The sequence below is a fragment of the Barbatula barbatula genome (genome assembly GCF_947034865.1).
Source record: "Barbatula barbatula genome assembly, chromosome: 3".
Taxonomy (NCBI): Eukaryota; Metazoa; Chordata; class Actinopteri; order Cypriniformes; family Nemacheilidae; genus Barbatula; species Barbatula barbatula.
In genome coordinates, this window is record NC_136764.1 from 20,162,182 (window position 1) to 20,175,680 (window position 13,499).

At 43.1% G+C, this 13,499-nt stretch overlaps 1 protein-coding gene across 1 annotated transcript in view; it reads left to right on the top strand.

The window, feature by feature from the left end:
* The window catches only part of zswim5 (zinc finger, SWIM-type containing 5), a 41,604-nt gene that overhangs the window by 15,924 nt on the left and 12,181 nt on the right, over positions 1-13,499 (top strand). The window contains exon 2 of the mRNA XM_079452669.1: positions 10,944-11,300. Within this exon, the coding sequence (XP_079308795.1) occupies positions 10,944-11,300 (357 nt within the window). The remainder of the gene's footprint in view (positions 1-10,943; positions 11,301-13,499) is intronic.

Sequence of the window (13,499 nt, forward strand, 5' to 3'; positions counted from 1 at the left end):
GGACTTCAAAGCTTGTGGTTTGCTTAGTCGTGGAGTAATGTATTTCAGTGTGATGTCCAGAAGAAAGTTATAACTGGTATGAGAGTCAACATGCATATTGATGTCTTTGACGTTACAGTACAGAGCATTTGTACACTGTGAATATTTTGATTTTGGTGATGCTGCGACTCAAGTTGGTAGAAAGAAGTGACACTCCAGTGTCTCCACTGCTGCAACACACTTTGATGTAGGCATCTGTTTACCAATGATAACTTTAGAAAGGTCATTCTAGCTGTTCCTTAGGGAATTCTGTTTATCTCAGAAATATCCTCAAAAGACATCTTATGTATTCCTTTCTGTTAAAGCCTGTATGAACTTTTTCTATTGTGTAAGCACTTTCAGATGAGAAAAGTATGTGGCTAGCCTTTTGCTGCCCTCAGATACTTAAGATTTATTTAATCTCTTCACTGAGAAATGTTGCTTGAATTTTGCTCAATCTATGCTAGATAACCCACGCTCGCATTCCTCCATAATATTTATTTTCCAAGCCTCCTTCCTTGCATTATTAAAGAGCCCTCCCAAATTAGGATGGATGAGACTGCTCTTGAGGGTATTTGTTCAGGTAAGATCTCTGATTAGCATATCTGATGGATCTGTCTTCGTGTGATGATTAAAACCTTCCCTCTTCCCCAGGGCAACTTTAAAGGAAGAGATGCTCAAATAAGGACCCCCACTTAAACTGCAAAGACACACATTGAACCACGCTACATTGACAGTTTCAGTGTTTGTAGTCCAGCTAGGCCCTGCCCCAACCCATATTTTTTTTTCTCAGTACTTTATGCTGTCTTCAGAGCACAAAACTGGCTTGTCGTGCATTGCCTTTATTGTTGGGGCATGCATATTTAAAAGGATTAGTCTTAACTGAGCAGAGTTATGCCTGCTTAAACCAAATGAATTTGATTACCATTATCAAGCATTTACAGACCTCTAGAATACTCTGTAGATCCCACAGTTGAAACATTGACACCTAGTGTAGTCCTCTCAAGGGCACAAAACCGCATCCCAATGAAGATTCATGCACATGACCCATAGGTCTAGAGTCTAGTGTCATGGTCATAACTCATGTGCTGTTCACATAATATGAGAGAGATAGAGAGTAATGATCTGTGCTGGACAACCTAGCTACAGCACAGATGGGGCTCTGGGTGTATATGAAAATAATGGAGTGGTTTATGTGGGGAAAGAATATATATTTTATAATCACACACCTCGGTTTAAGCATTTAGATGTGATTGATTTTCCTACTTGCTGGCCCAGTCTACCTCAGCCCTGCGGCAGTCTGGCAGTATTTGGGTCCTGTCCTGTTTTGTCAGGTCATGTGGCAATCTTGTCCACTTACTGCTGAGGTCATCCAAATAAAACCCCATCCGCTCCGAGGGGAAAGGTGGAACCTCAGGCTAGCTCTCAGCCTCTGCTTCCAGCCATGTCTGCAGTAACCAGCTTGGCAGGATCATCTATAACACTCTATTTTTGTCTTATTCTGCAGCTACACCGGAAAGTGCTTGGATGGGTTTATTTTGTACACCTGGATTAGCATTTAGGAGAGGGCAGCTTTATCGCTGCTTGTTGTACTGGTTTGGTGAGGTGTTTCAATTGTTGATGCTGGTGTCATATTTTCAGTATTCAGGCAAAGGATAGTCAAATATCTGCAGTTGCAAACTTTTCCTGTTGAAGTCTGGGTGTGTGTATGGTTAAAGGATGAAAAAAGATTTTAAAATGTGTTACATTAAACATAGTATTTCTTATAAGAGAGAGTATATGCTTATGTTATTAACATTATTAGAATCTAGTAACCTCATCTACAACGTTATCCTTCTTTTTTCTCTATTACCTCTTTTATATTTGATGCGAGGTACCGTAGCCTGTCCTCTGAAGAATCTCTAACCGCTTGGACCTCTAACCGCTCTCTGATAATAGAATTGCCTTCACCTTTGGAAAAGACTTAAGGCTTGGTTCCTACATCTCCTCTCTCGGGTCCCTGCACTTCATCCCACACTTTTCCCCTCTCCCTCCTCTATTGTTATAGTGGAGTTTGGCACTGTGCCCGGTTTTCTCCATTGATGTCTTCCTACCTCCCTCCTCCCCTCTGTCTCTCCAGCTCTGTGAAGTCCACACACTCCGTTTTTGTGGCTGTGGTAAAGGAGGGAGCATGCCCATGGAATTCAAGTAATGCATTCCATTAGATACCCCTCCTTCTCTGCACACACATTCGCACACTTAAACCCTCTTGTTGCCGCCCAGTGCTTTGCCAGTTGTGTGTGGGTCATTATGTTTGGCGCGTGGCCCTGGATGGGGTGTCGTGCCACCCCTCACCCCCTGCCTGATTCCGCTGGGTTTTGGCAGATGCCTCCTGCTGACTCAGGAACCATATTTCTATCTGCTGCGCTGCTGGATTGATGAGAAACACTGCTGCCTCTATTTCAACACATCAGCTTGAACCCCACACAATATGAAAGAAGTCGATAAAACTAGCACCCCCCCTACTTCTCTTTCATGTTATTGTGTTGTTGATTTTTCTATTCCTCTTTAGTCAGCTTAGAACACACATCCGGAAAGCAGTTATTTTGAGAAAAGGTGGACATTTAATCTGCTAGGATGTCTTTCCGGGTTTCCATTTCATAAAGCTTTTACCCGTCCTCTATTGGAGATCTGTCTGAACAGATCCTCTGGTTGGGCAAGATCTCCTCAGCTTACCTCAAGTGTTTTTTTTGTTTCACAAGTGCTAGAACATCTAAGGAATTACTTTTGCATAAGCTTTTAAAATGATTAAATCTTACTCTAGCGTAAAAAAAAATGCAGGCTGTATCTGCTTCTTTCAGCACTCGTCTGCTAGTGCAAGTTGATAGTGGGGTGTGAGTAATGTAAGAGGAAACCCCAAAGACCAGCCCTGGAGGCATTTTTGAGTGGGGTGTATAAAATTCCAGTCTCCCCCATGGCGGTCAAGGGAAGGGGCCAGTATGCTTTGGTTAGGGGTGTATGTTTTGTGTTTGTTGTTGCTAGTGCACCCGCGGTTCTTCTACAGGCCTGCCAGGCCCTGCTGAGTCCTCTAATCTCGGCAGTGAAAAAAAACATACTTCACTTTCCACCGGAGTTCTACTGAAGCAGGCCAGAGAAAGGTGCCAGATGTCTCTATCCTGTTTATCCTTCACATTCACATTTGAATGAGCGAGAGGGTTTTTTCGTCCTCTAAACCGTACTTGTGGCTCTCTGCTCTGGAGTTGATGGATGTGTAGGGCTTCCAGAGGCTTTGCCTCTACCTGGTGAGGTGGGTTTTTCCAGCTTGCCCATGGTGGTATGAGCCAGCCGCAGTGGTGCCAAGTTTCGAAGGATCCAGCTGGCACGACTAGGGCCCTTTGTTTTATGACGCTCTGCATTCAGCCCTTCACACAATGTTTTGTCACTGGCCCAAGTAGCTACAGTATGCGATGGCAACGACCTTGGCCAAGGAGTGAGTTAGGAAACCCTGTATTGTGTTAGTGTAATTGTTGCCTTTACATGTAGATACTGCTGCTTAAAACTAAAACAGTCTAACTAAACGATCTAAGTGCTTAGATATACTGAAACGTGTTCATGCTGTCTGACATTTGCCATTCTACTTTAAACAGCAGGACACGTCTGCAAAGTTTGGCCAACTTCTTGAGAGTGCACAAGTACTACTTCGGCCAGCTTTCTCACAGAGACCTTCCTTTAGTTGCCCTCTCCAACAGGGACAGAGGGCGATTTATGAATATTCATGCAGCTGTCTTACTAAAAGCTGTGCTTAAATCTACATAATTTGTGTTTAAGTGCCTTTCAGATGGCCTTTTTCCTTTTTGACACTCTCGAAAAGGAGCCATACTTTGTAATCAAGCTGCCATTGTAGGACAGATCCTAACAGCCCAAAAGCTACTCTGATGTTCTGGCTAGAGGCAGCCAGAGGCTTTTTTAAATCACTTGTTTCTGTGTCCAGACCCTTGAAGTGGTTCCAGCTTCATAAACCCTGAATGAGGTGCAATTGTGATTTGTCAAAGGTTTGGAGAAAATGGAAGGTTATTGAGTTTAGCAGTGCACTTGCTAGTGTGCATTAGTGCAAGAAACTGCATCTAAATCATTGCAGCCTTTAGATTGATCAAATTCTCCACACAAAGCTTTTTCCAAACTGTCGTCTTTGTGCATAGATGTTTTAAATGCTTGCATTGCTCATATTGCACTGGCAACATGGATCTTATTCTACTTTATCGAACCGGTCGTTTTTGTCCCTCCTGGCTTGCCATAGAGATATTGCTATTGGTGAGCTGCTCTTTTGAGAGCTTCAGGGCTGTTTTAATGAATGGATGTCTGGCAATAGCCTCTTCTTTGTACACAGAGACCAGCTAAAGTGCATTGTGTTTTTAACAGAGCATTTACTATTAGTCTGTATGCGTGCACAAGCTTTAAACAGCTCTGTGTGAAATATACAGTTTTACACATTTTTACCATATGTTTTGGGTTTTCACAATGCAAAATGCTTCACTTTAATTTAGCCAATGGTCAAACAATGTTTTATTTTTTATCTAAAATAATAATCTGATGTGCTCCGTTAAATGTGATCAGTCTGTCACTATGCTACTTTTAACCTTATCAGTTTTCAACAAACTTAACCGAAGGCAACCGTTCTGTGCAATAGTCTTACTTTGAGCAAACACTTTCTCCCACCAGGCCTCCTGGTTTAGGTTTCAGAGTGCTTGAGTTGGCATTGGCACCAGCGTCGCTACTCGGCATTCCTTCTATCTGTTCGGTTCTGCTCTCCTCTCAGTCTGGGCCGCCGATCTCCCAGCAGTGGCGGTCGCACAGGGCCCTGCTTCCAAGCTGACGCCTGCTAACCGCTGACGGCTCTTTGTGGGCAACAATGGCAGGCCAGGCCCCAGCCCGAGGCCTAGACAAACCTGTCAACAACAAAAGGGGCCTGTGAATCAGAGGCCCAGTGGGCAGCCGGTGCAGCGGGAATAAAGCAGGTCAGGGCCAGATTAAGAGTGCTGAGGCAAACACAGCGCAGGGCTAACGGGTGCATGCCAGCTCAAAAGACACTCCTGAGAGAAACTGAGGGAGGGACACCGCAGACAATGAAAACTTTGGAGGGGGGATAGTCAGAGGAGGAGCATTTGTAATTAGAGATGCTGCCATTGCTGTCTCAGCTGATTCCTTAGCCGTGCACACCTTCAGGGTATCATCGCCGTAATGCATGCAAAAGCTAAGCTGGAAGGGCTTGTTGGGAATGACTCTTTTGTGTTTGTGCTCCCCTCCCTTATTTTTGTTCTTTTCCATATGCTTAGCTTGCTTTGATGAGCATTTTCTGTAGGGAAAACAAGGAGGGGCTGGCTTGATGGGGTGTTATGGCACTTATTAAAAAATTGTTTGCTGAAGCAAAAAGTTTTGTCATTGATGGAATGATGTGAGGGTTGGTAAATCATGGCAATTTTAATTATAGGATGAACTGTAGATTACTGAACACAGCAAAGTTGATGTGTTATGATTAAGGCCTTTTTATATGAAAGCAAGAGAGAGAGGGTGCATAGTTTGGAAGGCAGAGGTAACACTGCTGGGACAAGCCCAGAGTACATATTGACATTTTCCAACCTTGTAGATGTAAACACAAAGCGCACAACATATGTAAGCCCATTGGTCCTCAGAAGCTTTTTTCCATCTTTTATCTGATACTGGTTTTACAGCTGCGAGGCAAACTGAAGTCATACCTTCTTGTAGGAAAAACGGTTAGAGATGGCGTTCTGTCATCATAGGGTTTTACTTTTTAGGGCATACACCAGTCATCCAGTCATTTTATTTCCTTCTTTCATATTGGTTTGGATTTTTTGTTTCGGATGATGACTCAAAAGATTTTAGCTTCTTAAAGCATTATCTATCAGTCTAGGCTATGCTTCTGTTGTGAGAGCTTATCAAAAGAGCTATTGTGTCCGGCACATTGCTGCTTGTCAATTGCAGGCAAGCAGATGGTTTGTACACATTCGCATAATAAACAGAATCGAGTCTACATTTAGGGAAATGAGCAGTAAAAGGCCAAGACATCCACACTGGACGGGTGCTCGGAGGACGCATGCTGATGCATGGTGGCTCATGGTGGTTGGCTGTTCATGGACAATCCATCAGTGATTTTGGAGCGAACAGGCCAGTGACCTTTTTTCTCTGTCAGATTGTCTTATACACGCAGACTGCCCACATCCAGCCATAGCCACAAAACAATACACAATGATCTCTGCATGTGCTTTGGTACTGCCTGTGAGATGAAGGTCTGCTTTATTTATAGAGCACACTTGTTATATATCGTGTTTTGCCTATTCTTCCTTGGCAGTAAATCAGGGAAATGAGAACGTAAAAGACATTAATTTCTGTTGCATATTCGAAGGGATATTCGTTTTTTTCTCCTGCAACTTCTGCAATGGAGGGACAGTTCTAGTATTAAAATTTTCAGTTCTATGTACAGTACATCACACTGTCTTGGAAAAAGCAGTGGAAAGGAAACCTATGCTTATTCAACTCGCTTTATAGACGTAATAGAAGAAAACCTTGAACAGAAATAACAATGAAAGGATATCCCCCCGCCCCTCTTTCCACACTGCACTGTTTCACTTCAAGTGCATCTGCTTTTATCTCAAGCAGGACATCTGGTTGTGCTTACGGCCTGTCCAAAAGTGCGATTCATCTCCTCCTCTTTGCCCGTACGCCTTCAAATTCATCCGCCTCTGTAGCTTGTTTTTAGTCTTCGCCGGACAAATTATCAGAGAATAAAGGCTCTTCAGCCAGGGCTAGCTTGAATCAGATGCTAAATTGTTGGTTTTGAACTCCCCGGCGCTGTATGATTAGCCCAGCTTTAATTTCCCCCTTCACTTTATGCACAATGCACACGGTTCAAGCTAATGGATGCTGTGTGCTCCCTGACGTTATCTGAGATTTCCATGGAAGTCAGACCCGCTGCTCAGGGTGGCCTGCTGAAAGGGAGGCTGATTGAGCCCTGCGAGCCTCCTTTTCTTGAGGTTCACAATTCGGTTGGTCAGAAATCAATTACTTGTGATCGTGACAAATGACTCAAGCCCAGGGTCTGGGGATGGTGTTTGAGGGACATCACAAATGAATCAATCAAGCTTTTATCAGATCCGATAGAAGCCCCCAGTGCACAGCTCAATGTGTGTGCCCGTGCATATGCAAGTCTGTTGTGTGGAGATATATGGGTGGGGGAGTGGGGATGCTGATGCTGTGTTAACCATATTGCTGCTGGAACAGATGGAATATAGAAAGGTGGGGAGGGGTGGGAAGCTCTTGTGCATGCAGCATTGGCCCAGTGCCTGCCATAAAGGACCTGGTTTGGCCTCCACGACTGATTAGAGGTTAATGGTTTAAGAGTGTGTAGGGACTTTGCAGCCATTGGCTGAAAAGCTCTCGAGTGGCTGTGTCCGAGGGAATGGCAGATGGCACAGATATAGTGAGGCTACAAGTAAATGAATGAATAGGGGGACTCCTCTTCTCGGTTCTCCCCATCTCCGGTTCCCCGATCAGTGGCCATTGCTGTATGCAGTGGTGTGAGCTCCCCTTACGCCTCCCTCCCCAACAGATGGCCACTGGAGCTCAGTGGCTAAACTGACTTTGAAAGCCCAGGGTGGATGAGCGTGCATTAGCAGGCATCGCCAGCGGATTAATAATGACGGTTACAAATACACAGAGGATCGCAATGTGGATGGGTGACACTGTTGTGTCGCGATGATGCTAAGCTAGCCGCAAAACTTGGCGCAGAGATAAGAGTCAACCTGGGAGCTTAGGGGGTTGTATCCTGAGAGAAAAACCTCTCATGTTATATGGATGGTGACATGTAAGCCCCCATCTTTTCCCAAGGGGCACCTTATTAAAACAGAGCGCCGCTCAGAAACTCTTATTCATTTTAGCAAAGCCCAGGATATAAATTTTGTTTTTGCGTTTTGTTAACCGATCATTTTATGTACATAAATATATATTTTCCTGTAGGGTATATAAATATACTTTGTTTGCATCTTGTGTGTGTATTTAAAAGGAAGCACATCTGTTTTCACTGCCGTTGGAGTTTGGTTTGGCGTTCTAGTTACTTCTGTCACCAATAGCTCAACATGTGTTTGTGCCACAAAGACTCACCTAGTTTTCTTTGCTCTCATTCTACAGTACACATTAAACACTACTCTTATCTTTTCCGGCCCAAACCTTGTGTACATTCAACAATCCAGTTTAACAGGCCTCTCAGGAACGATGCAACCACACATGTGAACGAGATGGTTTGTGTTAGTCTACAATGAGAGATATTAATTACCGCTTTCTTATAGATGATGTTGCACAGGTCATTGTGACTGACCAACACTCCATCTGCTTATGACATCCATCCTAGCTCCATTTCCCAGCACAGTTCATCGCTCTTTATCCCCTCAGCTTTGACTGCTCTCATCCAGGTAGTAAACGATCAGAAGGGGGGAAGGGTACGATCATGGTGAGAGCATAGATGGAGGTTAGCCTGAAAAGAGCAGTCGTGGAGAGGATGATGGTGCAGCATTCAGTGCTACGTCTGAGCAACAAAAGGCCTTGTAGAAAGGGTGGGGGAGAGAGATGAGAGACAGGGAATAAAAAGACAAGGAGGGCTCTTCATGTCCATCAGGAGCAGATGCATGCCCTCTCCAATGGAACCCCTGTCATATGAGCCTATGGGCTCATCTGCTCCTCTATAACCCAACGACAAGCACACGCGTCATAGATACCGTTGTGTAGAAATTTGCAGGCTTGCTCATATTTGAGATTGAACTCTGCGTGTAAAGTTACTAATTGATATGGTGGGGTACAAATAATAGGAAATTAAGTGAATGCATATATTTGCCTTTTTTCTTGTCCTAAGTGATCTCTCTGCAAGAACCGATAAAATAATTGCGGATCTGATAACGGGTGACACATGGGAGTAGTGGACTCAAACATCACAGGATAGTGATGTGACTGGGAGATGTACAGCACAGAGATCTACTTCTATCAGCCAACAACTGTCAGTTGCATTTGATACCGGGTGGGATGCATGTCCTTCATGAAACAAATGCGTCCCAGTCGTTTCTAAAGGTCAAGCAAAATGGATGGTGTTAGCCAGCACAGTATGGGGTTCGTATTCATGCATGTTTAGTCTCAACTGTTGTTTTCCAGTTCGAGATAATGCTTGATCAGATAATGGAAAGTTTTGCCATCATCGCCCGAGGAATTTTTGAAATGTAAAACATTTTGCTCTTTGCATACATTGTGGTAGGCAAGATTATGCTTTGTTTGCCTTGCAAACGTGCATTGGCCCAAACGCTTGTGTTCAGACTCAAAACAGGCTGTAACCCTTCCTCGCTCACTGTTTGCAAGCAGAGTCTTTCTTATAATATGCTCTGATGTCTGTAAAATAATGTCTGTTCATTACCGTGAAGCACAGCTTGCTAGCTTTTGCTGTAGCTCTTTAAAGAAAATTGAGCCTCATCAATGCACTTTCTTACAATGCACTTTCTATTCTTACACACTGCCGTGAATCTTTGTCTCTCTAACCAAATTCGCTTTGAACTTCGCATTGTGCCAGAAGTAATTTGCAACACATAGGGGCACTCCCTCTCCTTTTTCTGTCTTTTATCAAAATGAAAACAGACATCACCATAAACTCCCCTTAATCAGATGGCTCTGTTGTGTTGGCTGTGCCTGAAAGGCTTTGGCAGTAAATTGGACGTCGGATTTCTTTTCTGCAAAATCTCTGGCTGAGGAGGGGGCCGACTTCTCAGAAGAACTCGTCTGGAAAAGCCTTTTGTGGGATTTGGCAAGGGAACAGCCGGCTTTGCTCATGCTTATTAGGCACCCCTGTAGCACCAGTCGAACCCTAGAATGAATTGTGATGTGTGCGGTTGTCTGTCTGTCTGCATGTATATATATTGGGGCTCATTGTGGACACCTTTTAGCTCTGGCATGGTATGTTCTGGTCACACAGAGCTTTAGTCATTAGCTGGACACATTTCTGGGCCATAAGGGCTGGTAACCAAATCCTTGCCCTGCCCGTTTCAGTAGACAGCCTGTTTCTAGATTCATGTCTGTTGTTGACTGCAAGCTGCTTGGAATTATTGCTCTTTCACTGGTGATTTGAGATTGAAATGTTCTCTTTTTTTTGTGTGCTTATGTAATGTCATTCCTCTGTGTTGTGATGAGTCTCTGTTGCAATGGTTAAGAGTGATACAGTCATTCTAATCTCCCAGCCCCCTTCCATTGGCTTATATGATTAATAATTTAACGGCACAAGTGAAGAGCAAGCCTTCCTATTGGCAACAAAGATGTGCATATGGTATTTCTTGATCCTTGAAGTCTATAATGAAGCTTTGTTTCAGTGGGCATTGATCTCCATGTTTAGGGGATGTGTTGCAGAGGCTTTTACTGAAACATTGCCTAGAATTTGTCTTGAATTCCAGTCTCTCTTTGTGCATGAAATCAACAGTAATCATATTGTGTCTCTGAAAACAATGATTCAGAGAAGTATTTTTGTAACTTTGGGAAAATTTTTACATATTTATTTTTGGGGGACATTTGAAGAGCTGTAATGGCCTGTCTCCTAGAGGTAAATTTTTAATATACTGTAACTTAAAGATAGATTATCCTCTGCAATTGGATAACATCTTCCTATGGCTATATATTAAACCTATCAACTGTCTTGCGGTTTGGTAACCACGAGTTACCAAACTATTATCTTGCACACTCAAACAATCAGATTAGGGTTTGGTAGCATCCTAGTTTCACGTTTAGCAGGTTACCAGGTTCTGGTTACCACCCATGGCTTACTACCTACGTGTTCAAAAAAATGCAATGAAAGATTTTAGTGCCAGTCACTGTTAATAAAAACTTTTTTCTTCTCTCATCCTCTCCAGGTTTTCACCTCAGCGGCACAGTCACAGAGCCGGCCACGCAATCTGAGCCGGAGACCACGCACAAGGTGGCCATCAGCTTCGACCGTTGTAAGATCACCTCAGTAACATGCGGCTGTGGCAACCGCGACATCTTCTATTGCGCACACGTGGTGGCACTGTCCTTATACCGCATTCGCAAACCTGAACAAGTCAAACTGCGGCTACCCATCTCAGAGACACTCTTCCAGATGAACAGAGACCAGCTGCAGAAGCTGGTGCAGTATCTTATCACGGCCCACCACACGGAAGTGCTGCCCACCGCCCAAAAACTGGCTGACGAGATCCTGTCCTCCAACTCTGAGATCAATCAAGTACACGGTGAGAGCCGTACAAACAGTTTTTTGTAAATGATATGGTTACCTTTAGGGCTGTAAAACGATAAAATTTTTTCATCTTATTTTTCACAAGGTTTCTTGAATTAATTTAGATTAATCACAATCCTAAATGTGACTGGAAAATTCACATTTTCTGTGTACTGTTTTCAGAACAGAAAGATAAATGACAAGAAGCGTATATTACATTACATTCTCTATAATTGTTGTTAATCACGGAGGTCCAGTGGTCTCCTCTCATAGCAACATATTCTGCTGAAACCAAATCCTCTTCCTTCGTTTTCTTTTTAGCGTCATGTAGCATCATCTTTTTCATCACTGTGCCTCTCGACGGTGGCTTGTAGAATGTGTCTAAAGTTGCCACTTTCAAAACTTCTGCGAGGCCCGTGTCCTCGACAATATTAATCGGTCTACAGTACTTGGCTATCTGTCTGGCAATTGTGTCTGTCAGCTTCTCCGATATAGACTTACTTAATGCCCTGCATTCGGTGAGGTTTGTCTGATGCATGCCAAGACTAATACCTGAAGTTGAACCCCCAACAAATGAATGCTTGGTGTTAAGATGATACTTAAGTCCTTCCTGCAGTGTGAGCAAACCACAACATGTTTGATTACTGTTCCATCTTTGGGTTTTTTATACTGAAAGTGTCCATCCAGTGGGCCAACGGGTTCTTCGGACACCTCCATCTCCCTTGTGTCAGCCATGCTGTTTACACGACGAGGAATAAACACGGCAGGGTTTTAATTGTGGGTTAAAACATGGCGGCAATGCGTTAAAAAAAAGATCAGCGTTAATTCCAGAAATTAATCATCTCACGTTAACGCATTCATTTTGACAGCCCTAGTTATCTTGTTTTGGGCGGGTAAACTATTTTGTTAAGAGTTTAAAGACGATGAGGGCAGGTAGTTTAGATCATTAGATCTTTTTCTACTTCCTGCCATAGTAACTCCACCCATCTCTTTCTGATCTATCCAAGGAGCCCCAAAACAAGGAAGTCCATCCTCTTAGCCCCTGACCTTGTTTTGAATAGGACTGAAGGGGTCAGGCAAAAGCCCCTTATCAATGTTTAATCAGTGGCTACATTTAGATTCTGGAATGTGCTGAATGTGTTAACCTGCCAAGATGTGGGACTGTGGGGCAGATCAAACGTCAACCGCACACCTACACTCAAGTCCTTCTTATAAGGACACACAGCACCCTCTGTTTAAAGATCATAAGACCCTCACCAGACCCACTGCAGCTATTATAAAACCATTATGCTAATCATTTATAATTATGCATTGTACAATGGTGTGTAGGCTTTTCTTCCTCAGTCTGGTTTGGAGTATTTGCTTATTTTAGTGTGATCCTTTTTACTTCCTATTTTACATTGAGCAAGCAACTGGTTCCATAGATATCTTGTTTATTGAGATACTTCTGTAATGTCAATGTCACATTTTGCTGATAATTTACAGTTTATAAGTTATTATTGCTCCCGTAAATCCATCCAAGCCTTTTAAAAGCTAATCTCCACCTCAAGATGGATCCTCTTATCATATAACACATGCCAAGGACAGGGGAGACGTGCAAGCAATGCAGAATTCAATGTTCCGCTTCCATATATAGCATTTATATACGTTTAATACCCGTAGGGTTAACCGGAGGGGACCAACAGACAGATCAGCTGTATATAAAGCTGGTTCACGGTGTCTTTAAGTGGAATTCAATAGAGCCAAATGTGCTGATGTGTTTTGTTCTGGAAAAGGGGGCTATAAACCTAAAGTGCATTGACATATTGGAAATACAGTAAGACCTGCCTCAGATAAAGTGATTGCCTCTAATGCATTCTGCTTTTCTTCCCTTTATTTCCCTTTTTTTGCAAATCATTGTGCAGCGCTTATTGAAAAGCAAAATTATTCTCACCGTAGCTCGGCGGCGGAACGCAATCTTTCAAGAATCAAGCCTTGATAGCTGTGATTTGACTCGCCTCTATTCAGTGTTGTTATTATCAGTTTATTTTGATCAAGAAATATGAGCATTCAATTTCTACAAACAGGAAGTGATATTATTGCTTTTCTTTGTGGTTTTAATGTAAACTGGCTCAGGCAGTTCTAGTTTTCAGTATGTTAAGAAAGCATATAAGCCTCTTTTTCATTCCTGTTATTATTCTATTTGTAAGTTGTAAAAGCCTGTCTCATGCTTCCA